General features: G+C 44.7%; 1 protein-coding gene across 13 annotated transcripts in view; it reads left to right on the forward strand.

Moving 5' to 3' along the window:
- Positions 1–24,720, forward strand: part of CNOT3 (CCR4-NOT transcription complex subunit 3) — a 48,624-nt gene that overhangs the window by 617 nt on the left and 23,287 nt on the right. For 2 of the 13 annotated variants that reach the window (XM_071420125.1, XM_071420137.1), the window contains exons 2-10: positions 3,012–3,073; positions 3,754–3,821; positions 4,395–4,469; positions 7,984–8,073; positions 10,158–10,286; positions 13,235–13,330; positions 17,912–17,944; positions 20,062–20,248; positions 22,000–22,130. In XM_071420125.1, the coding sequence (XP_071276226.1) occupies positions 3,049–3,073; positions 3,754–3,821; positions 4,395–4,469; positions 7,984–8,073; positions 10,158–10,286; positions 13,235–13,330; positions 17,912–17,944; positions 20,062–20,248; positions 22,000–22,130 (834 nt within the window). In that variant the 5' untranslated portion in view covers positions 3,012–3,048. Of the gene's footprint in view, positions 1–3,011; positions 3,074–3,753; positions 3,822–4,394; positions 4,470–7,983; positions 8,074–10,157; positions 10,287–13,234; positions 13,331–16,569; positions 16,603–16,770; positions 16,789–17,159; positions 17,193–17,565; positions 17,599–17,911; positions 17,945–18,891; positions 18,925–19,067; positions 19,086–19,234; positions 19,268–19,620; positions 19,639–19,820; positions 19,854–20,028; positions 20,249–21,999; positions 22,131–24,720 lie in introns of all 13 variants that reach the window. The other 11 variants (XM_071420133.1, XM_071420130.1, XM_071420131.1 and 8 more) reach the window with 11 other exon arrangements.

A 24,720-nucleotide genomic window follows, 5' to 3' on the forward strand; every position in this document is an offset into this window, starting at 1 on the left:
ATAGGGGATATAGGGCATCCTGAGGGGTTTATCGGGGTTAATAGGGGATATAGGGCATCCTGAGGGGGTTATAGGGCTTAATAGGGGATATAGGGCATCCTGAGGGGATTCTATAGGGGTTATTAGGGGATGTAGGGCATCCTGAGGGGTTTATCGGGGTTAATAGGGAATATAGGGCATCCTGAGGGGGTTATAGGAGTTAATAGGGGATATAGGGCATCCTGAGGGGGCTATAGGGGTTAATAGGGGTCTGGAGGGGATGTGGGGCAGCCTTAGGGGGTTCTATAGGGGTTTTTTGGGGTCTATAGAAGTCTTTAGGGGCCTATAGGGGATGTGGGGCATCCTTAGGGGGTTATAGGGGCTCTATAGGGCCTGTAGGGGATGTAGGGCGTGCTTAGGGGTTCTATAGGGGATCTATAGGGGATCTATAGGGGATATGGGGCATCCTGAGGGATTCTATAGGGAACTATAGGGGTTTATAGGGGAATATAGGGGGTTTAGGGCATCCTTAAGGGGTTTTATAGGGGTTTATGGGGGCCTGTAGGGGTCTGGAGGGGTTGTGGGACATCCTTAAGGGCTTCTATAGGGATTTATAGGGGTCTGGAGGGATCCATAGGGGATGTGGGGCATCCTTAGGGATCCATAGGGGATGTGGGGCATCCTTAGGGATCCATAGGGGATGTGGGGCATCCTTAGGATCCATAGGGGATGTGGGGCCTCCTTAGGGATCCATAGGGGATGTGGGGCCTCCTTAGGGATCCATAGGGGATGTGGGGCATCCTTAGGGGGATCCATAGGGGATGTGGGGCATCCTTAGGGGGATCCATAGGGGATGTGGGACATCCTTAGGGATCCATAGGGGATGTGGGGCCTCCTTAGGGGGATCCATAGGGGATGTGGGGCATCCTTAGGGGGATCCATAGGGGATGTGGGGCATTCTTAGGGATCCATAGGGGATGTGGGGCATCCTTAGGGGGGATCCATAGGGGATGTGGGGCATCCTTAGGATCCATAGGGGATGTGGGGCATCCTTAGGGATCCATAGGGGATGTGAGGCATCCTTAGGGATCCATAGGGGATGTGGGGCATCCTTAGGGATCCATAGGGGATGTGGGGCCTCCTTAGGGATCCATAGGGGATGTGGGGCATCCTTAGGATCCATAGGGGATGTGGGGCATCCTTAGGGATCCATAGGGGATGTGGGGCATTCTTAGGGATCCATAGGGGATGTGGGGCCTCCTTAGGGATCCATAGGGGATGTGGGGCATCCTTAGGGGGTTAATGGGGTTCCATAGGCGGCTGCAGGGGGCTCTGTGGGGTTTATAGGGGCTTCATGAGGGATCCATAGGGGATTTGTGGGGTATCTGAGGGGTCTATGGGGGCTCTATAGGGGGTTTGTGGGGTATCTGAGGGGTCTATGGGGGTTCTATAGGGGGATTGTGGGGTCTGTGAGGGTCCCACAGGGGTTTTGTAGGGGGTTTATGGGGTATCTGTGGTCTATGGGGTTCTCTAGGGGGGTTTAGGGGGGGTTATAGGGGTTTGTGGGGTCTATAGGGGTTTATGGGGTCTATAGGGGGTTTATAGGGGGTTATAGGGGGTTTATGGGGGGTTATAGGGGTTTATGGGGTCCTATAGAGGGTTTATAGGGGGTTATAGGGGGTTTATGGGGGGTTATAGGGGTTTATGGGGTCCTATAGAGGGTTTATAGGGGGTTATAGGGGGTTTATGGGGGTTATAGAGGATCTATGGGGTTCTCTAGGGGGGTTTATGGGGGGTTATAGGGGGTTTATGGGGTCTATAGGGGGTTATAGGGGGTTATTGGGGGTTATAGGGGGTTTATGGGGTCCTATAGAAGGTTTATAGGGAGTCTAGGGGGTTCTCTAGGGGGATTTATAGGGGATTGATGGGGTCTATCGTGAGTTTACAAGGGGTTATAGGGGTTTATGGGGTTCTATAGAGGGTTTATAGGGGGTTCTAGGAGTTTTTGGGGTTCTATAGGGGATTTATGGGGTCCTGTAGGGGTCTGTGGGATCCTAAAGGAGTTTATGGGGTCCTGTAGGGGTTTATGGGGGGGCTATAAGGGTGCATGGAGTCCTTTAGGGGTTTATGGGGTTCTGCAGGGGCTCTATAGGGGCTTTTGGGATTTATGGGGTTCTGGAGGGGGTTTTGGGGTGTATGGGGTTCTGGAGGGGGTTTCTGGGGTCTATGGGGTCCTGTATGGGATTTATGGGGGGGTTTGGGGTCTATGGGATGTAGGAGGGTCCTGTAGGGTTTCTAGAGGGGGTCCACGGGTGGGCTCAGGGTGGATTTGGGGGGGTCTGAGGGGATTTGGGGGTTCCTGGGTGGGGCCAGGGGGGAACTTGGGGGTTCCTTAGTTGGATTGGGGGATTCTGGGTGGGATCAGGGGGGATTTGGGGGGGTCTGAGGGGATTTTAGGGTTCCTGGGGGACGTCAGAGGGGATTTTTGGGGTTCCTGGTGGGATTTTGGGGGTTCCTGGGGGTTTTTTGGGGTTCCTAGTGGGATTTGGGGGGGTCTTGAGGGGATTTTGGGGTTCCTGGTGGGATTTTTGGGGATTCTTGGGAGGATTTTGGGGTTCCAGGGGGCATTTTTGGGGGTTCCTGGGTGGATTTTGGGGGTTCCTGGGGGGATTTTTGGAGTTCCTGGTGGGATTTTGGGGTTCCTGGGGGGTTTTTGTGGTTCCTGGTGAGATTTAGGGGGGTCTTGAGGGGATTTTGGGGTTCCTGGTGGGCATTTTTGGGGGTTCCTGGTGGGATTTTGGGGTTCCTGGTGGGATTTTGGGGTTCCTGGTGGGATTTTTGGGGTTCCTGGTGGGATTTAGGGAGGTCTTGAGGGGATTTTGGGGGTTCCAGGGGCATTTTTGGGGTTCCTGGGGGCATTTTTGGGGTCCCTGGGTGGATTTTGGGGGTTCCAGGTGGGATTTTGGGGTCCCTGGGGGCATTTTCGGGGTTCCTGGGTCATTTTTGGGGCGCTGACCGTGCCCGTCCCCCAGCAGGCGCCCCCCGAGGGGATGCCGAGAGCGCCCCAAGATGGCCGACAAGAGGAAACTGCAAGGTGAGGGAGCCTGGGGGCGGGGCCAGCTCTGATTGGCTGGGACAGCCTGGGCGGGGCCACAGGGAGGCTCTGATTGGCTGGGACAGCCTGGGCGGGGATGGGCGGGGTAACAGGGAGTTGCTGATTGGCTGCAGGGTTTTGGGTGTGGCCAATGGGCAGCTCTGATTGGCTGTAGAGCTCTGGGTGTGGTCAGGGAAGCCCTGATTGGCTACGGGGCTCTGGACGAGGCCAGTGAGAGGATCTGATTGGCTGTGGGGCTGTGGTTAAAGGTTCTGATTGGCTGTGGGGCTGTGGGTGTGGTTAAAGGTTCTGATTGGTTGTGGAGCTCTGGGTGTGGCCCATGAGTGATCCTGATTGGCTGCAGGCTCTTGGTGTGGTCAAAGGGAGGCTCTGATTGGCTGCAGGGCTCTGGGTGTGGCCTGTGACAGCTCTGATTGGCTGTGGGACTCTGGGTGTGGTCAGAGAGTGGCTCTGATTGGCTGCAGAGCTCTGAGTGTGGTTAAAGGTTCTGATTGGCTGTGGAGCTCTGGGTGTGGCCCACGGGCAACTCTGATTGGCTGCAGGACTCTGGGTGTGGTTAAAGTGTCTCATTGGCTGTGGGGCTGTGGGTGTGGCCCACGGGCGGCTCTGATTGGCTGTGCCACTGAGGGCGGGGCCTCCCCGCTTTGCCCCGCCCCCAGGTGAGATTGACAGGTGCCTCAAGAAGGTCTCGGAGGGGGTGGAGCAGTTCGAGGACATCTGGCAGAAGGTGAGGGGGGAGCACCCCAAAAACACCCAAAACCACCCAAAAATACCCCAAAAACACCCCAAAAACACCCAAAACACCCCAAAAACCACCCAAAAATACCCAAAAACCACCCAAAACCACCCCAAAATACCCAAAAACACCCCAAAACACCACCCCAAAACCACCCCAAATCCCCCCAAAATCCCACAAAAAATTCTTCCAAATTCTCCCAAAATTTTCCTCCAAAACCCCAAACCTCTCCCCAAAATCCCCCCAAAATCCCCCTAAAAGCCCCAAAACTCCTCCAAAAGCCCCCAAAAATCCCTCAAATCCCCCCAAAAAAGCCTCAAAACCTTCCTAGAAACCCCCCAAAAAAACCCTAAAATCCCCAAATTCCCCAAAATCTCCCCAAATCCTCTCCAAATCCCCCTAAAAAATTCCCCAAAATCCCCTCAAAAATCCCCAAAAATCTTCAAAAAAATCCCCCAAAACTCCCCTAAAAACCCAAAAAAATCCCTCCAACCCCCCCTAAAATCCCCAAACCCCCAATTTTCCCCAAATCCCCCAAATTTGCCCCAAATTTCCCCGTCCCAGCTCCACAACGCCGCCAACGCCAACCAGAAGGAGAAATACGAGGCTGACCTGAAAAAGGAAATCAAGAAACTGCAGGTGGGGTTTGGGGTGAAAAACGGGGAAAATGGGAAAAGTGGGAAATCCTAAAATGGGAAAGCCCAAAATGGGAAAAATGGGAAAAATGGGAGAAATGGGAAAGCCCAAAATGGGAAAAATGGGGAAAATGGGAAACCCCAAAATGGGGAAAATGGGAAAATGGGAAAGCCCAAAATGGGAAAAATGGGGAAAATGGGAAAGCCCAAAATGGGGGAAATGGGAAAATGGGAAAGCCCAAAATGGGAAACCCCAAAATGGGAGAAATGGGGAAAATGGGAAAAGTGGGAAAATGGGAAACCCCAAAATAGGGGAAATGGGAAAAATGGGAAATCCTAAAATGGGAAACCCCAAAATGGGAGAAATGGGGAAAATGGGAAACCCCAAAATGGGAGAAATGGGAAACCCCAAATTGGGAAACTCCAAAATGGGAAACCCCAAAATGGGAAAGCCCAAAATGGGAAAAATGGGAAAAGTGGGAAACCCCAAAATGGGGAAAATGGGGACAATGGGAAACCCTAAAATGGGGGAAATGGGAAAAATGGGAAACCCCAACATGGGAAAATGGGAAACCCCAAAATGGGGGAAATGGGAAACCCCAAAATGGAAAAGGGGAAACCCCAAAATGGGGGAAATGGGAAACCCCAAATTGGGGGAAATGGGAAACCCCAAAATGGAAAAGGGGAAACCCCAAAATGGGGGAAATGGGAAACCCCAAATTGGGGGAAATGGGAAACCCCAAAATGGGAAAATGGGAAACCCCAAATTGGGAAAATGGGAAACCCCAAAATGGGAAAGCCCAAAATGGGAAAAATGGGAAAAATGGGAGAAATGGGAAACCCCAAAATGGGAAAAGTGGGAAATCCTAAAATGGGAAACCCCAAAATGGGGAAAATGGGAAACCCCAAAATGGGGAAAATGGGAAACCCCAAATTGGGAAAATGGGAAACCCCAAAATGGGAAAGCCCAAAATGGGAAAAATGGGAAAAGTGGGAAACCCCAAAATGGGGAAAATGGGGACAATGGGAAACCCTAAAATGGGGAAAATGGGAAAAATGGAAAACCCCAACATGGGAAAATGGGAAACCCCAAAATGGGGGAAATGGGAAACCCCAAAATGGGGAAAATGGGAAACCCCAAAATGGGGAAAATGGGAAACCCCAAAATGGGAAAGCCCAAAATGGGGGAAATGGGAAAAATGGGAAACCCCAAAATGGAAAAGGGGAAACCCCAAAATGGGGGAAATGAGAAACCCCAAATTGGGGAAATGGGAAACCCCAAAATGGGAAAAATGGGAAACCCCAAAATGGGGAAAATGGGAAACCCCAAATTGGGAAAATGGGAAAATGGGAAACCCCAAAATGGGAAAGCCCAAAATGGGGGAAATGGGAAAAATGGGAAACCCCAAAATGGAAAAGGGGAAACCCCCAAATGGGGGAAATGGGAAACCCCAAATTGGGGGAAATGGGAAACCCCAAAATGGGGAAATGGGAAACCCCAAAATGGGGAAAATGGGGAAAATGGGAAACCCCAAAATGAGAAACTCCAAAATGGGGAAAATGGGAAAGCCCAAAATGGGGAACCCCAAAATGGGAAAAAAGGGGGAAAATGGGAAACCCCAAAATGGGGAAAATGGGGAAACCCCAAAATGGGGAAAATGGGAAAGCCCAAAACTGAACTGGGGGGGGGAGGGGGTTGGGGTTTTTTTTGGGGAAATTTTGGGGTTTTTGGGGAGGTTTTAGGGATTTTGGGGTGGTTGGGGGGGTTTGGGAGTTTTTGGGGAGGTTTTGGGGGGTTTTTTTGGGGTCTTTTTTGGGAGTTTTGGGGGTTTTTGGGGAGGTTTTGGGCGTTTTTTGAGGTTTTTTGGGGAGGTTTTGGACATGGGTGGCGTCCAACGAGATTTTGGGCAATTTTGGGGCTATTTTGAGCAATTTTTGGGCTATTTTGAGCTGGTTTGGGGCTGATTTTTTATATTTTTGGCTATTTTTGGGTATTTTGGTTGATTTTGGGCTGGTTCTGCCCTCAGAGGCTGCGGGACCAGATCAAGACATGGGTGGCGTCCAACGAGAGTTTGGCCAATTTTGGGCCTGTTTAGGGCAAATTTTGGGGAGATTTTGGGCAATTTTTGGCTAAGTTTTGATATTTTTGGATATTTTTGGTAGTTTTGGGTATTTTGGTTGATTTTGGGCTGTTTCTGCCCCCAGAGGCTGCGGGACCAGATCAAGACATAGGTGGCATCCAACAAGATTTTGGCCAATTTTGGGCCTATTTGGGGCAATTTTGGGGCTATTTGGGCCAATTTTGGGGCTATTTTCAGCTGGTTTTGGGCTGATTTTGGATATTTTGGATATTTTTTGACATTTTGGTTGATTTTGGGCTGTTTCTGACCCTTTTTTGCCCTCCAGAGGCTGCAGGACCAGATCAAGACATGGGTGGTGTCCAATGAGATTTTGGGCAATTTTGGGCCTATTTGGGGCAATTTTGGGGCTATTTTGAGCTGGTTTGGGGCTATTTTGGGCTGATTTTTGGTATTTTTTTATATTTTTGAATATTTTGGTTGATTTTGGGCGGTTTCTGCCCCCAGAGGCTGCGGGACCAGATCAAGACATGGGTGGCATCCAACGAGATTTTGGCCAATTTTGGGCAATTTTGGGGCTATTTTGGGCAATTTTGGGCCTATTTTCAGCTGGTTTTGGGCTGATTTTTGATATTTTTGGATATTTTTGATATTTTTGGACATTTTGGTTGATTTTGGGCTGGTTCTGACCCTTTTCTGCCCCCAGAGGCTGCGGGACCAGATCAAGACATGGGTGGCGTCCAACGAGAGTTTGGCCAATTTTGGGGCTATTTTGGGCAATTTTGGGGCTATTTTGAGCAATTTTTGGGCTATTTTCAGCTGGTTTTGGGCTGATTTTCGATATTTTTGGATATTTTTGATATTTTTGGACATTTTGGTTGATTTTGGGTTGATTTTGGGCAGTTTCTGCCTCCAGAGGCTGCGGGACCAGATCAAGACATGGGTGGCGTCCAATGAGAGTTTGGGCAATTTTGGGGCTATTTTGGCCAATTTTGGGGCTATTTCGAGCTGGTTTTGGGCTGATTTTTGATATTTTTGATATTTTTGGACATTTTGGTTGATTTTGGTTGATTTTGGGCTGTTTCTGCCCCCAGAGGCTGCGGGACCAGATCAAGACATGGGTGGCATCCAACAAGATTTTGGCCAATTTTGGGCCTATTTGGGGCAATTTTGGGGCTATTTTGAGCTGGTTTGGGGCTATTTTGGGCTGATTTTGGGTATTTTTTATATTTTTGAATATTTTGGTTGATTTTGGGCTGTTTCTGCCTCCAGAGGCTGCGGGACCAGATCAAGACATGGGTGGTGTCCAATGAGAGTTTGGCCAATTTTGGGGCTATTTTGGGCAATTTTGGGGCTATTTTGAGCTGGTTTTGGATATTTTTTTGTATTTTTGGGTATTTTTGAATATTTTGGTTGATTTTGGGCTGGTTCTGCCCCCAGAGGCTGCGGGACCAGATCAAGACATGGGTGGCGTCCAACGAGATCAAGGACAAGCGGCAGCTGATCGACAACAGGAAACTGATAGAGACGGTACCGGAATGGGGCAAAACCACGGGAATTTGGGAAAAATGGGGAATTTGGGAAAATGGGGGGAAAACACGGGGATTTGGGAAAAATGGGGATTGGGGGAAAATGGGGGGAAAACACGGGGATTTGGGAAAAAGACGGGAATTTGGGGGAAGAGCATGGGAATTTGGGAAAAACACGGGAATTTGGGGGGAAAAACACGGGGATTTGGGGGGAAAAACACGGGGATTTGGGAAAATGGGGATTGGGGGAAAATGGGGTGAAAACACGGGGATTTGGGAAAATGGGAAATGGGGGAAAAACACGGGAATTTGGGAAAAATGGGGATTTGGGAAAAATGGGAAAAATGGGAAATGGGGGGAAAACACGGGAATTTGGGAAAAATGGGGAAAATGGAAATGGGGGGAAAACACGGGGATTTGGGAAAAATGGGGATTTGCGAAAATGGGGAAAATAGGGGAAAAATGGGGAAAAAACCGGGATTTGGGAAAAACACGGGAATTTGGGAAAAAAACGGGAATTTGGGAAAAAAACGGGAATTTGGGAAAATGGGAAAAATGGGGGAAAACCGGGAATTTGGGAAAAATGGGGATTTGGGGGGAAAACACGGGGATTTGGGAAAAATGGGGAAAATGGAAATGGGGGAAAAAACAGGGAATTTGGGAAAAATGGGGATTTGGGGAAAAATGGGGGAAAACCGGGATTTGGGGGAAATGGGGAAAATGGGGAAAATGGGGGAAAACCCGGGAATTTGGGAAAAATGGGGGAAATGGGAAAAATGGGGGAAAACCCGGGAATTTGGGAAAAATGGGGATTTGGGGAAAAATGGGGAAAAAACTGGGATTGGGGAAAATGGGGAAAATGGGGGAAATGGGGGAAAATGGGGGAAAATGGGAAATGGGGGGAAAACACGGGGATTTGGGAAAAATGGGGATTTGGGGAAAAATGGGAAATGTTGGGGAAAATGGGGATTTTGGGGAAAAATGGAAATGGGGAAAAAAACGGGATTTGGGGGAAATGGGGGAAATGGGGAAAAAACACGGGGATTTGGGAAAATGGGGATTGGGGGAAAAATGGGAAATGGGGGGAAAACACGGGGATTTGGGAAAAATGGGGAAAATGGAAATGGGGGAAAAAGCAGGGAATTTGGGAAAAATGGGGATTTGGGGAAAAATGGGGGAAAACCGGGATTTGGGGGAAATGGGGAAAATGGGGGAAAAATGGGGGAAATGGGGGGAAAACTGGGAAATGGGGGGAAAATGGAGATTTGGGGAAAAAATGGGAAATGGGGAAAAATGGGAATTTTGGGGAAAAAAAGGGGATTTTTGGGGGAGAAAACTGGAATTTGAAGGGGAAAAAAATGAGAATTTTGGCGAGAAAAAAATGGGATTTTTGGGGAGAAATTTGGGGATTTTGGGGGCTAAAAATGGAATTTTGGGGAGAAAAAAATTGAATTTTTGGGGTGAAAAAATGGGATTTTTTGTGCGAAAAAATGGGATTTTTTCCATTTCTTTTGTTTTAACTCAGCCCAAATTCGGTTTTTTCCCAATGTTGGGGTTTTTTGCAGCAAATGGAGAGGTTCAAGGTTGTGATTTGGGGCAAAAATGGGAATTTTGGGGGCAAAAAAATGGGATTTGGGGAGAAAAATGGGGATATTAGGGAAAAATGGAATTTTTGGAAGAAAAAAAAAGGGATTTTTGGAAGAAAAATGGGAATTTTGGGGAGAAATATGGGGATTTTAGGGAGAAAAAAATGGGATTTTTGGAAGAAAAAAATGGAATTTTTTAGATGAAAAAAATGGAATTTTTGGAAGAAAAAAATGGGATTTTTGGGAGAAATTTGGGAATTTTGGGGGGCAAAAAATGGCAATTTTGGGGAGAAAAAAATTGAATTTTGGGGAGAAAAAAGAGGGATTTTTTGTGCGAAAAAATGGGAATTTTGAGGAAAAAAATGGGATTTTGGTGCAGAAAATGGGATTTTTTTGCAGAAAATGGGATTTTTTTTGCAGAAAATGGGATTTTTTCCATTTCTTTTGTTTTAACTCAGCCCAAATTCTCTTTTTTCCCGATTTTGGGTTTTTTTTGCAGCAAATGGAGAGGTTCAAGGTGGTGGAGAGGGAGACCAAGACCAAGGCCTACAGCAAGGAGGGGCTGGGGCTGGCCCAAAAGGTCGACCCGGCCCAGAAGGAGAAGGAGGAGGTCGGGCAGTGGCTGACGGTGAGGAAAGGGGGAAAACGGGGAAAATACCAAAAAATCCGGGGCTTTTTGATGAAAATGGGGGTTTTTATTGAAAAAATGCAATTTTTCTGGGAAAATACAAAAAAAAATCCGGTGTTTTTTTGATAAAAATGGGGTTTTTTCATGCAAAAAAATCGATGTTTTCTGGGAAAATAGAGGAAAAAAAATCGATTTTTTAAAATAAAAATGGCATTTTTTAATCCAAAAAATTCAATATTTTCTGGGAAAATAGAAAAAAATTTGGTATTTTTTAATCAAAATGGGGTTTTTTGTCCAAAAAATTCGATATTTTCGGAAAAAATAGGAAAAAAATCTGGGGTTTTCTATCAAAAAATCCAATGTTTTCTGGGAAAATAGGCAAAAAATCCGGTGTTTTTTGATGAAAATGGGGGTTTTTATCGGAAAAAATGCAATTTTTCCTGGGAAAATAGGGAAAAAAATCAGTGGTTTTTAATGAAAATGGGGGTTTTTTATGGAAAAAATGCAATATTTTCCAGAAAAATAGCAAGAAAATTGGATATTTTTTAATAAAATTGGCATTTTATAAAAAAAATTTCCCATATTTTCCAGAAAAATAGCAAAAAAATCGATATTTTTTTAATAAGAATGGCATTTTTTTAATGCAAAAAATTCCATGTTTTCTGAAAAAATAGGGAAAAAAATCCGGTGGTTTTTGATGAAAATGGGGTTTTTTCATGCAAAAAATTCGATTTTATTTAATAAAAATGGCATTTTTTTATCCAAAAAAATTCAATATTTTCTGGGAAAATAGAAAAAAATTCGGTATTTTTTAATAAGAATGGTATTTTTTAATGCAAAAAATTCGGGTTTTTTTAGAGAAATAGAAGAAAAGTCTGGGGTTTTTTAATAAAAATGGCATTTTTTAATCCAAAGAAATCCAATGTTTTCTGAAAAAATAGAAAAAAATTCGATATTTTTTAATAAGAATGGTATTTTTTTAATGCAAAAAATCCAATATTTTCTGGGAAAATAGGAAAAAAATTCGGTGGTTTTTGATGAAAATGGGGTTTTTTATCGAAAAAATCGATGTTTTCTGGGAAAATAGAGGAAAAAAAATCGATTTTTTAAAATAAAAATGGTATTTTTTAATTTAGAAAATGCAATATTTTCTGAAAAAATAGGGAAAAAATCCGGTGGTTTTTGATGAAAATGGGGTTTTTTATTGAAAAAATGCAATTTTTCTGGGAAAATACAAAAAAAATCCGGTGGTTTTTGATAAAAATGGGGTTTTTCATGCAAAAAATTCGATTTTATTTAATAAAAATGGCATTTTTTTATCCAAGAAATTCAATATTTTCTGGGTAAATAGAAAAAAAGTCGGTATTTTTTAATAAGAATGGTATTTTTTAATGCAAAAAATTCGGTATTTTTTAGAAAAATAGAAGAAAAGTCTGGGGTTTTTTAATAAAAATGGCATTTTTTAATCCAAAGAAATCCAATGTTTTCTGAAAAAATAGAAAAAAATTCGATATTTTTTAATAAGAATGGTATTTTTTTAATGCAAAAAATCCAATATTTTCTGGGAAAATAGGAAAAAAATTCGGTGGTTTTTGATAAAAATGGGGTTTTTTATCGAAAAAATGCAATGTTTCCTGGGAAAATAGGAAAAAAAATCGGTATTTTTTATAAGAATGGTATTTTTTAATGCAAAAAATGCAATGGTTTCTGGAAAAATAGAAGAAAAATTTGATATTTTTTAATAAGAATGGTATTTTTTTTATTGCAAAAAATCCAATATTTTCTGGGAAAATAGGAAAAAAATTTGGTGTTTTTTAATAAAAATGCTCTTTTTTAATCCAAGAAAATGATTTTTTTGGGTTATAACATTCACTTTTCCCTCATAAAAATTGATTTTTTTTCATTATAAAAATCGCTTTTTCCTCATAAAAATTGATTTTATTTGGTTATAAAAATCCCTTTTCCCTCATAAAAATTGATTTTTTCATTATTAAAATCGCTTTTCCCTCATAAAAATTGATTTTTTTTCGTTGTAAAAATCACATTTCCCTCATAAAAACTGATTTTTTTCATTATAAAAATCGTATTTTTCCTCATAAAAATTGATTTTATTTGGTTATAAAAATCACTTTTCCCTCATAAAGATTGCTTTTTTTTGGGTTATAACATTCACTTTTCCCTCATAAAAATTGATCTTTTCTCTTACAAAAATCTCTTTTCCCTCATAAAAATTGATTTTTCTTCATTATAAAAAATTTATTTCCCTCATAAAAATTGATTTTTTCATTACAAAAATCACTTTTCCCTCATAAAATTTTTTTTTATTACAAAAGTCTCTTTTCCCTCATAAAAATTGATTTCTTTTGGTTGTAAAAATCGCTTTTCCCTCATAAAAAATGATTTTTTTTGGTTGTAAAAATCGCATTTTCCTCATAAAAACTGATTTTTTTCATTATAAAAATCGTATTTTTCCTCATAAAAATTGATTTTTTTGGTTATAAAAATCACCTTTTCCTCATAAAAATTGATTTTTCTTCATTAAAAAAATCGTATTTTCCCTCATAAAAATTGATTCTTTTATTACAAAAATCTCTTTTTCCTCATAAAAATTAATTTTTTTTGTTATAAAAATCACATTTCCCTCATAAAAATTGATTTTTTTCCCTTATAAAAATCGTATTTTCCTCATAAAAATTGATTTTTTCATTGTAAAAATCACTTTTTCCTCATAAAAATTTTATTTTTTATTATAAAAACTGATTTTTTTCATTACAAAAATCCCTTTATCCATCAACAAAACGAGTTTATTTCCCCAAAAATCCAATTTCTCCTTTACAATTCCCTATTTTGGGCAGGAAATCCCAGGTTTTGCCCCACGAGCGGCCCTGGCTGTCCCAGCAATGTCGATTTTTGTGTTTTTTTCCTGATTTTGGCGTTTCTGGCCCCAGAACACGATCGACACCCTGAACATGCAGGTGGATCAGTTCGAGAGCGAGGTGGAGTCGCTGTCGGTGCAGACGCGCAAGAAAAAGGGCGACAAGGACGTGAGTGCCAAAAACTCTGAAAACCAGCCCGAAAATCAACCCAAAAACTGCAAAAATCAACCCAAAATCAGCCCAAAAATCAGCCCAAAAACGCCTGAAATCAGCCCAAAAATCAGCCCAAAAACTGCAAAAATCAGCCCAAAAATCAGCCCAAAAACTGCAAAAATCAGCCCAAAAATCAACCCAAAAATCACCCCAAAAATCAGCCCAAAAACTCCTGAAATCAGCCCAAAAATCAGCCCAAAAACTCCAAAAATCAACCCAAAAATCAACCCAAAAATCAGCCCAAAAATCAGCCCAAAAACTCCTGAAATCAGCCCAAAAATCAGCCCAAAAATCAGCCCAAAAACTGCAAAAATCAACCCAAAAATCAACCCAAAAATCAGCCCAAAAACTCCTGAAATCAGCCCAAAAATCAGCCCAAAAATCAACCCAAAAATCAGCCCAAAAACTGCAAAAATCAACCCAAAAATCAACCCAAAAATCAGCCCAAAAACTGCAAAAATCAGCCCAAAAATCAGCCCAAAAATCAACCCAAAAACTGCAAAAATCAGCCCAAAAATCAGCCCAAAAATCAGCCCAAAAATCAGCCCAAAAATCAGCCCAAAAACTGCAAAAATCAGCCCAAAAATCAGCCCAAAAACTGCGAAAATCAACCCAAAAATCAACCCAAAAACTCCAAAAATCAACCCAAAAATCAGCCCAAAAACACCTGAAATCAGCCCAAAAATCACCCCAAAAACTCCAAAAATCAACCCAAAAATCAGCCCAAAAACTCCTGAAATCAGCCCAAAAACTCCAAAAATCAACCCAAAATTGCCCAAAAACTCCTGAAATCAGCCCAAAAATCAGCCCAAAAATAAACCCAAAAACTGCAAAAATCAACCCAAAAATCAACCCAAAAATCAGCCCAAAAATCAGCCCAAAAACTGCAAAAATCAACCCAAAAATCAACCCAAAATCAGCCCAAAAATCAGCCCAAAAACTCCTGAAATCAGCCCAAAAATCAACCCAAAAATCAGCCCAAAAACGCCTGAAATCAACCCAAAAATCAGCCCAAAAATCAGCCCAAAACCACCTGAAATCAGCCCAAAAATCAGCCCAAAAATCAGCCCAAAACCACCTGAAATCAGCCCAAAAATCAGCCCAAAAATCAGCCCAAAAACTCCAAAAATCAACCCAAAAATCAGCCCAAAAATCAGCCCAAAAACGCCTGAAATCAACCCAAAAATCAGCCCAAAAATCAGCCCAAAACCACCTGAAATCAGCCCAAAAATCAGCCCAAAAATCAGCCCAAAAACTCCAAAAATCAACCCAAAAATCAGCCCAAAAACACCTGAAATCAACCCAAAAATCAGCCCAAAAATCAGCCCAAAAACTGCAAAAATCAGCCCAAAAATCAACCCAAAAATCAGCCCAAAATCAGCCCAAAAATCAGCCCAAAAACACCTGAAATCAGCCCAAAAATCAGCCCAAAAATCAACCCAAAAATCAGCCCAAAAACTCCTGAAATCAACCCAAAAATCAGCCCAAAAACTGCAAAAATCAACCCAAAAATCAGCCCAAAAACGCCTGAAATCAGCCCAAAAATCAGCCCAAAAATCAACCCAAAAATCAACCCAAAAATCAGCCCAAAAACTCCTGAAATCAACCCAAAAGTCAGCCCAAAAATCAGCCCAAAAACTGCAAAAATCAACCCAAAAATCAACCCAAAAATCAGCCCAAAAATCAGCCCAAAAACTGCAAAAATCAACCCAAAAATCAACCCAAAAACTCCAAAAATCAGCCCAAAAATCAGCCCAAAATCAGCCCAAAAATCAGCCCAAAAACGCCTGAAATCAGCCCAAAAATCAGCCCAAAAATCAACCCAAAAATCAGCCCAAAAACTCCTGAAATCAACCCAAAAATCAGCCCAAAAATCAGCCCAAAAACTGCAAAAATCAGCCCAAAAATCAGCCCAAAAACTGCAAAAATCAACCCAAAAATCAGCCCAAAACCACCTGAAATCAGCCCAAAAATCAACCCAAAAATCAGCCCAAAAACTCCAAAAATCAACCCAAAAATCAGCCCAAAAACACCTGAAATCAGCCCAAAAACGGCTCAAAGCACCCCAAAATACCCCAAAATACCCCAAAAACGCCTGAAATCAACCCAAAATACCCCAAAAACTCCAAAAATCAGCCCAAAATTGCCCCAAAAACTCCTAAAATCAACCCAAAAACAACTCAAATCACCCCAAAATACCCCAAAATCCTCACAAAATCACCCGAAAATCACCCCAAAAACGCCTCAAAGCACCCCAAAATACCCCAAAATCACCCCAAAAACTGCTCAAAGCGCCCCAAAATCACCCCAAAACACCCCAAAAACGCCTCAAATCACCCCAAAATACCTCAAAATCCTCACAAAATCACCCCAAAATACCCAAAATCACCCCAAAATGTCCTAAAATCATCAAAAGTCACCACAAAATCATCACAAAACCACCCCAAAATGTCCCAAAATGTTCCAAAATCAACTCAAAATCCTCACAAAATCATCCAAAATCACCCCAAAATGTCTGAAAATCCTCACAAAATCACCCCAAAATCCCCCCCAAAATGTCCCCAAATCCCCCAAAATGTCCCCAAATCCCCCAAAATGTCCCCAAATCCCCTCTGAGGCCGCGGCCGGGGCGGCTCCGATTCCGCGCCCGCCCGGGGGATCCATCCCAGGGATTCCCATTGCTCCCATTCATTAAATCCTCATTTTCATTCCTTTTTAATGAACATTTAATTGAATTTTTTACCTTTTTTTGGGTTTTTCACCCCAGAAACAGGACAGATATTTTTAATTTTCCCGTTTTTTGGGTTTTTCACCCCAGAAACAGGACAGGATCGAGGCCCTGAAGCGGCAGCTGGAGCGGCTCCGCTTCCACGTGTGCACGCTGGGCCTGGAGCCCATGGATCCCATGGATCCCTGAGCCCATCCCATGGATCCCATGTTAAATTTAACAATTTATAATTTTGATTTTTCCCATTTTTGGCTGTTTTCACCCCAGAAACAGGACAGGATCAAGGCCCTGAAGCGGCAGCTGGAGCGGCTCCGCTTCCACACCCGCCTGGGGGATCCATCCCAGGGTTTCCCATTGCTCCCATCCCATGGATCCCTGACCCCACTCCCATTGCTCCCATTGCTCCTATGTTACTTTTACCAATATATATTTTAATTTTTCCCATTTTTTGGGTTTTTCACCCCAGAAACAGGACAGGATCGAGGCCCTGAAGCGGCAGGTGGAGCGGCTCCGCTTCCACACCCGCCTGGGGGATCCATCCCAGGTTTTCCCATTGCTCCCATTCCCATGGATCCCTGAGCCCACTCCCATTGCTCCCATTGCTCCCATGTTAAATTTAACAATTTATAATTTTGATTTTTACCGTTTTTGGCTGTTTTCACCCCAGAAACAGGACAGAATTGAAGCCCTGAAGCGGCAGCTGGAGCGGCTCCGCTTCCACACCCGCCTGGGGGATCCATCCCAGGGTTTCCCATTGCTCCCATCCCATGGAGCCCTGACCCCACTCCCATTGCTCCCATTGCTCCCATGTTAACTTTACCAATATATATTTTAAATTTTCCCATTTTTTGTGTTTTTCACCCCAGAAACAGGACAGAATTGAAGCCCTGAAGCGGCAGCTGGAGCGGCTCCGCTTCCATGTGCGGATGCTGGGCCTGGAGCCCTGAGCCCATCCCATGCATCCCTGACCCCACTCCCATTGCTCCCACTGCTCCCATGTTAACTTTAACAATATAAAAGTTATTTTTTTACCGTTTTTTGGGTTTTTCACCCCAGAAACAGGACAGGATCGAGGCCCTGAAGCGCCAGGTGCAGCGGCACCGCTTCCATGTGCGCACGCTGGGCCTGGAGCCCTGAGGATCCCATGGATCCCTGTGCCCATCCCATGGATCCCATTGCTCCCATGGCTCCCATTCATTAAATCCTCAATTCTAATCAATATAAAATTCAGTTTTTTCCCATTTTTGGCTGTTTTCACCCCAGAAACAGGACAGGATCGAGGCCCTGAAGCGGCAGCTGGAGCGGCTCCGCTTCCACACCCGCCTGGGGGATCCATCCCAGGGTTTCCCATTGCTCCCATCCCATGGATCCCTGAGCCCATCCCATCGCTCCCATTGCTCCCATGTCAAATTTACCAATATAAAATTTAATTTTTTCCCATTTTTGTGGTTTTTCACCCCAGAAACAGGACAGAATCGAAGCCCTGAAGCGTCAGGTGGGGCGGCTCCGCTTCCACGTGCGCACGCTGGGCCTGGAGCCCTGAGCCCATCCCATGGATCCCATTGCTCCCATGTGATTTTTAGGATTATATATTTTTAATATTTCCCATTTTTGGCTGTTTTCACCCCAGAAACAGGACAGGATCGAGGCCCTGAAGCGTCAGCTGGAGCGGCTCCGCTTCCATGTGCGCACGCTGGGCCTGGAGCCCATGGATCCCATGGATCCCTGGCTGTGCTCCCATTGCTCCCATGTTAAATTTAACAATTTATAATTTTGATTTTTACCGTTTTTTGGGTTTTTCACCCCAGAAACAGGACAGGATCGAGGCCCTGAAGCGGCAGGTGGAGCGGCACCGCTTCCATGTGTGCACGCTGGGCCTGGAGCCCATGGATCCCATGGATCCCTGAGCCCATTCCATGGATCCTTGACCCCACTCCCATGGATCTCATTGCTCCAATGTTAACTTTACCAATATAAAATTTAATTTTTTCCCATTTTGGGCTGTTTTCACCCCAGAAACAGGACAGAATTGAGGCCCTGAAGCGGCAGCTGGAGCGGCTCCGCTTCCGCACCCGCCTGGGGGATCCATCCCAGGGTTTCCCATTGCTCCCATTCCCATGGATCCCATTGCTCCCATCGCTCCCATTCATTAAATACTCAATCCTAATCAATATAAAATTATCATTTTTTCCCATTTTTGGCTGTTTTCACCCCAGAAACAGGACAGGATCGAGGCCCTGAAGCGTCAGCTGGAGCGGCACCGCTTCCATGTGCACACGCTGGGCCTGGAGCCCTGAGCCCATCCCATGGATCCCTGGCTGTGCTCCCATTGCTCCCATGTTAAATTTAACAATTTATAATTTTGATTTTTACCGTTTTTTGGGTTTTTCACCCCAGAAACAGGACAGGATCGAGGCCCTGAAGCGGCAGCTGGAGCGGCTCCGCTTCCACGTGCACACGCTGGGCCTGGAGCCCTGAGCCCATCCCATGGATCCCTGTGCCCATCCCATGGATCCCATTGCTCCCATCGCTCCCATTCATTAAATACTCAATCCTAATCAATATAAAATTATCATTTTTTCCCATTTTTGGCTGTTTTCACCCCAGAAACAGGACCGGATTGAGGCGCTGAAGCGGCAGCTGGAGCGGCTCCGCTTCCACGTGCGCACGCTGGGCCTGGAGCCCTGAGCCCATCCCATGGATCCCTGGCTGTGCTCCCATTGCTCCCATGTTAAATTTAACAATTTATAATTTTGATTTTTACCGTTTTTTGGGTTTTTCACCCCAGAAACAGGACAGAATCGAAGCCCTGAAGCGTCAGGTGGAGCGGCTCCGCTTCCACGTGCGCACGCTGGGCCTGGAGCCCTGAGCCCATCCCATTGCTCCCACTGCTCCCATTGCTCCCATGTGAATTTTAGGATTATATATTTTTAATTTTACCGTTTTTTGGGTTTTTCACCCCAGAAACAGGACAGAATCGAGGCCCTGAAGCGGCAGCTGGAGCGGCACCGCTTCCATGTGCACACGCTGGGCCTGGAGCCCTGAGCCCATCCCATTGCTCCCATTGCTCTGATCTATCTCTAATGAATTCAGAATTTAAATTTTCCCATTTTTGGCTGTTTTCACCCCAGAAACAGGACCGGATCGAGGCCCTGAAGCGGCAGGTGGAGCGGCACCGCTTCCACGTGTGTGTGCTGGGCCTGGAGCCCATGGATCCCATGGATCCCTGAGCCCACTCCCATTGCTCCCATGTTAAATTTAACAATTTATAATTTTGATTTTTACCGTTTTTTGGGTTTTTCACCCCAGAAACAGGACAGGATCGAGGCCCTGAAGCGGCAGGTGGAGCGGCACCGCTTCCATGTGTGCACGCTGGGCCTGGAGCCCATGGATCCCATGGATCCCTGAGCCCATTCCATGGATCCTTGACCCCACTCCCATGGATCTCATTGCTCCAATGTTAACTTTACCAATATAAAATTTAATTTTTTCCCATTTTTGGCTGTTTTCACCCCAGAAACAGGACAGGATTGAAGCCCTGAAGCGTCAGCTGGGGCGGCTCCGCTTCCACACCCGCCTGGGGGATCCATCCCAGGGTTTCCCATTGCTCCCATCCCATGGATCCCTGACCCCACTCCCATTGCTCCCACTGCTCCCATGTTAACTTTAACAATATAAAAGTTATTTTTTTACCGTTTTTTGGGTTTTTCACCCCAGAAACAGGACAGGATCGAGGCCCTGAAGCGCCAGGTGGAGCGGCACCGCTTCCATGTGTGCACGCTGGGCCTGGAGCCCATGGATCCCATGGATCCCTGAGCCCATTCCATGGATCCTTGACCCCACTCCCATGGATCTCATTGCTCCAATGTTAACTTTACCAATATAAAATTTAATTTTTTCCCATTTTGGGCTGTTTTCACCCCAGAAACAGGACCGGATCGAGGCCCTGAAGCGTCAGGTGGAGCGGCACCGCTTCCACGTGCGGATGCTGGAGACGCTGCTGCGGATGCTGGACAACGACTCCATCCCCGTGGACCCCGTGCGGAAGCTGAAGGACGATGTGGAATATTACGTGGATTCCTGCCAGGAGCCCGACTTCGAGGAGAACGAGTTCCTCTATGATGACCTGGACCTGGATGACATCCGTAAGGGGGGGAAAATGGGGGGAAAAACGGGGAAATTGGGAAAAAACGGGGAGAAAATGGGAAAAAACGGGGAGAAAATGGGGAGAAATGGGGAGAAAATGGGGAAAAACAGGGAGAAAATCGGAGGGAAATGAAGAAAAAATGGGAAAAAATGGGAGGGAAATGGGGGAAACTTGGAGTTCCTCTGTGATGATCTGGACATGGATGAGATCTGTAAGGGGGGGAAAAATGGGGGGAAAAACGGGGAAATTGGGAAAAAACGGGGAGAAATGGGAAGAAAATGGGAAAAACCGGGGAGAAAATGGGAGGGAAAATGGGAGGGAAATGGGGGAAACTTGGAGTTCCTCTGTGATGATCTGGAGCTGGATGAGATCTGTAAGGGGGGGAAAATGGGGGGAAAAATGGGGAAATTGGGAAAAAATGGGGAGAAAATGGGAGGAAATGGGAAAAAAACGGGGAGAAAATGGGAGGGAAAATGGGGGGAAAATGGGAGGGAAAATGGAGGAAACTTGGAGTTCCTCTACAATGACCTGGACCTGGATGAGATCTGTAAGGGGGGGAAAATGGGGGGAAAAACGGGGAAATTGGGAAAAAATGGGGAGAAAATGGGAGGAAATGGGAAAAAAACGGGGAGAAAATGGGAGGGAAAATGGGGGAAAATGGGGGGAAAATGGGAGGGAAAATGGGGGGAAAATGGGAGGGAAAATGGGGGGAAAATGGGAGGGAAAATGAAGAAAAAAGGGGAGGGAAAATGGGAGGGAAATGGGGGAAACTTGGAGTTCCTCTACGATGACCTGGACCTGGATGACATCCGTAAGGGAGGGAAAATGGGGGGAAAAACGGGGAAATTGGGAAAAAATGAGGAGAAAATGGGGAGAAAATGGGAGGAAAATGAAGAAAAAATGGGAAAAAATGGGAGGGAAATGGGGGAAACTTGGAGGAGAACGAGTTCCTCTGTGATGACCTGGACCTGGATGAGATTTGTAGGGGAAAATGGGAGGAAAAATGGGGAAATTGGGAAATTGGGAGAAAAATGGGAAAAAACGGGGGAAAAATGGGAAAAACTGGGGGAAAATGGGAGGGAAAAGAAGGGGGAAAAGGAAGAGAAAATGGGAGGGAAATGGGGGAAAACTGGTGGAGAATGAGTTCCTCTATGATGATCTGGACCTGGATGAGATCCATAGGGGAAAATGGGGGGAAAAACGGGGGAATTGGGAAAAAACAGGGAAAAAATGGGGAAAAACGGGGAGAAAATGGGAGGGAAAATGGGGAAAAGAAGGGGGAAAAGGGAGAGAAAATGGAGGAAACTTGGAGGAGAACGAGTTTCTCTACGATGATCTGGATATGGATGAGATCTGTAGGGAAAAATGGGGAGAAAAACGGGGAAATTGGGAAAAAATGGGAAAAAACGGGAAAAAATGGGTGGGGAGTGGGGAAAAACCAGAGAGGAAAATGGGAAAAAATGGAGAAGAAAATGGACAAAAAATGGGTGGGGAAAAAGGGGAAAAACCAGCAGGAAAATGGGTGGGAAAAATGGGAGAAATGGGTGGGAAAAAGGGGATTTGGGGAGGGAAATGAACTGAGGGAAAAATGGGATTTTCTGAGGGGAAAAACTGAGATTTTTTTTTTCGTGTTTTTTGGGATTTTTGGGGGTTTGGAGATGGAATTTTTTGGGGATGACCCCGAGGTGTTTTTGGGGGGGTTTGGGGGTGCTCACGGCGCCCCCCCCCCGTCCCCTGTGTCCCCCCCAGCGCAGGCCCTGGTGGCCACGTCCCCCCCCAGCCACTCGCAGATGGAGGACGAGATCTTCAACCAGAGCAGCAGCACCCCCACCTCCACCACCTCCAGCTCCCCCATCCCACCCAGCCCTGCTGCAAACGCTGTGAGTGAGACCCCAAAATATCCTAAAATAACCCAAAAATACCCCAAAAATCTCCACCACCTCCAGCTCCCCGATCCCGCCCAGCCCCGCTGCCAATGCTGTGAGTGAGACCCAAAAATATCCTAAAATAACCCAAAAATACCCCAAAAATCTCCACCACCTCCAGCTCCCCGATCCCGCCCAGCCCTGCTGCCAATGCTGTGAGTGAGACCCTAAAATATCCTAAAATAACCCCAAAATACCCCAAAACCTCCACCACCTCCAGCTCCCCAATCCCACCCAGCCCTGCTGCCAATGCTGTGAGTGAGACCCTAAAATGGCCTGAAATAACCCAAAAATACCCCAAAAATCTCCACCACCTCCAGCTCCCCCATCCCGCCCAGCCCTGCTGCAAATGCTGTGAGTGAGACCCAAAAATATCCTGAAATAATCCTAAAATATCCTAAAATAGCCCCAAAACCTCAGCCACCTCCAGCTCCCCGATCCCGCCCAGCCCTGCTGCCAATGCTGTGAGTGAGACCCCAAAATATCCTGAAATAATCCTAAAATATCCTAAAATAGCCCCAAAAATCTCCACCACCTCCAGCTCCCCGATCCCACCCAGCCCCGCTGCCAATGCTGTGAGTGAGACCCTAAAATGGCCTGAAATAACCCCAAAAATATCCTGAAATTACCTCAAAAATATCCTGAAATTACCCCGAAAATATCCCTAAAAAAACCCTAAAAATATCCTTAAATTACCCCAAAAAATTCCCTAAAAAAAACCCTAAAAATATCCTGAAATTACCCCGAAAATAGCCTGAAACTACCCCGAAAATATCCCTAAAAAACCCACTAAAAATATCCTGAAATTACCCCGAAAATATCCCTAAAAAACCACTAAAAATATCCTGAAATTACCCCGAAAATATCCCTAAAAAAACACTAAAAACATCCTGAAATTACCACAAAAATATCCCTAAATAACCCCAAAAATATCCTGAAAATCCCCCCAAAAATATCCTGAAATTACCCCAAAAATATCCTGAAATTACCCCCAAAATGGCCTGAAATTATCCCAAAAATATCCTGAAATTACCCCAAAAATATCCTGAAATTACCCCAGAAATATCCTGAAATTGCCCCAAAACTATCCTGAAATTACCCCCAAAAATAGCCTGAACATCCCCCTAAAAATATCCTGAAATTACCCCCAAAATGGCCTGAAATTACCCCAAAAATATCCCTAAAAAACCCCTAAAAATATCCTGAAATTACCCCAAAATAACCCCAAAACCTCGACCACCTCCAGCTCCCCAATCCCACCCAGCCCAGCTGCCAATGCTGTGAGTGAGACCCAAAAATATCCTGAAATAATCCTAAAATATCCTAAAATAGCCCCAAAACCTCAGCCACCTCCAGCTCCCCGATCCCACCCAGCCCTGCTGCCAATGCTGTGAGTGAGACCCCAAAATATCCTGAAATTACCCTAAAATACCCCAAAAATCTCCAGCACCTCCAGCTCCCCGATCCCACCCAGCCCCGCTGCAAATGCTGTGAGTGAGACCCTAAAATGGCCTGAAATAACCCCAAAAATATCCTGAAATTACCTCAAAAATATCCTGAAATTACCCCGAAAATATCCCTAAAAAAACCCTAAAAATATCCTTAAATTACCCCAAAAAATTCCCTAAAAAAACCCCTAAAAATATCCTGAAATTACCCCGAAAATAGCCTGAAACTACCCCGAAAATATCCCTAAAAAACCCACTAAAAATATCCTGAAATTACCCCGAAAATATCCCTAAAAAACCACTAAAAATATCCTGAAATTACCCCGAAAATATCCCTAAAAAAACACTAAAAATATCCTGAAATTACCCCAAAAATATCCTAAAATTACCCCAAAAATATCCTGAAAATCCCCCCAAAAATATCCTGAAATTACCCCAAAAATATCCTGAAATTACCAAAAAAAATCCCTAAAAAAACCCTGAAAATATCCTTAAAGCATCCCAAAAATATCCTGACCATCCCCCCAAAAATATCCTGAAATTACCTCAAAAATATCCTAAAATATCCTAAAATAGCCCCAAAACCTCGACCACCTCCAGCTCCCCGATCCCGCCCAGCCCCGCTGCCAATGCTGTGAGACCCCAAAAATGGCCTGGAATCACCCCGAAATTATCCTGAACATCCCCCCAAAAATATCCTAAAATAACCCCAAAAATATCCTGAACATCCCCCTAAAAATATCCTGAAATTACCCCAAAAATATCCCTAAAAAACCCCTACAAATATCCTGAACATCCCCCTAAAAATATCCTGAAATTACCCCAAAAATATCCTGAAATCACCCTAAAATCACCCCAAAACCTCGACCACCTCCAGCTCCCCCATTCCCCCCAGCCCTGCTGCCAATGCTGTGAGACCCAAAATATCCTGAAATTACCCCAAAAATGGCCTGAAATTACCCCAAAAATATCCTGAAATTACCCCCAAAAATATCCTAAAATAACCCCAAAAATATCCTGAAAATCCCCCTAAAAATATCCTGAAATTACCCCCAAAATGGCCTGAAATTACCCCAAAAATATCCTGAAATTACCCC

This window comes from Agelaius tricolor, unplaced genomic scaffold (assembly GCF_023055355.1).
Source record: "Agelaius tricolor isolate 1412-34295 unplaced genomic scaffold, bAgeTri1.0.p SCAF_126, whole genome shotgun sequence".
Lineage (NCBI taxonomy): Eukaryota > Metazoa > Chordata > Aves > Passeriformes > Icteridae > Agelaius > Agelaius tricolor.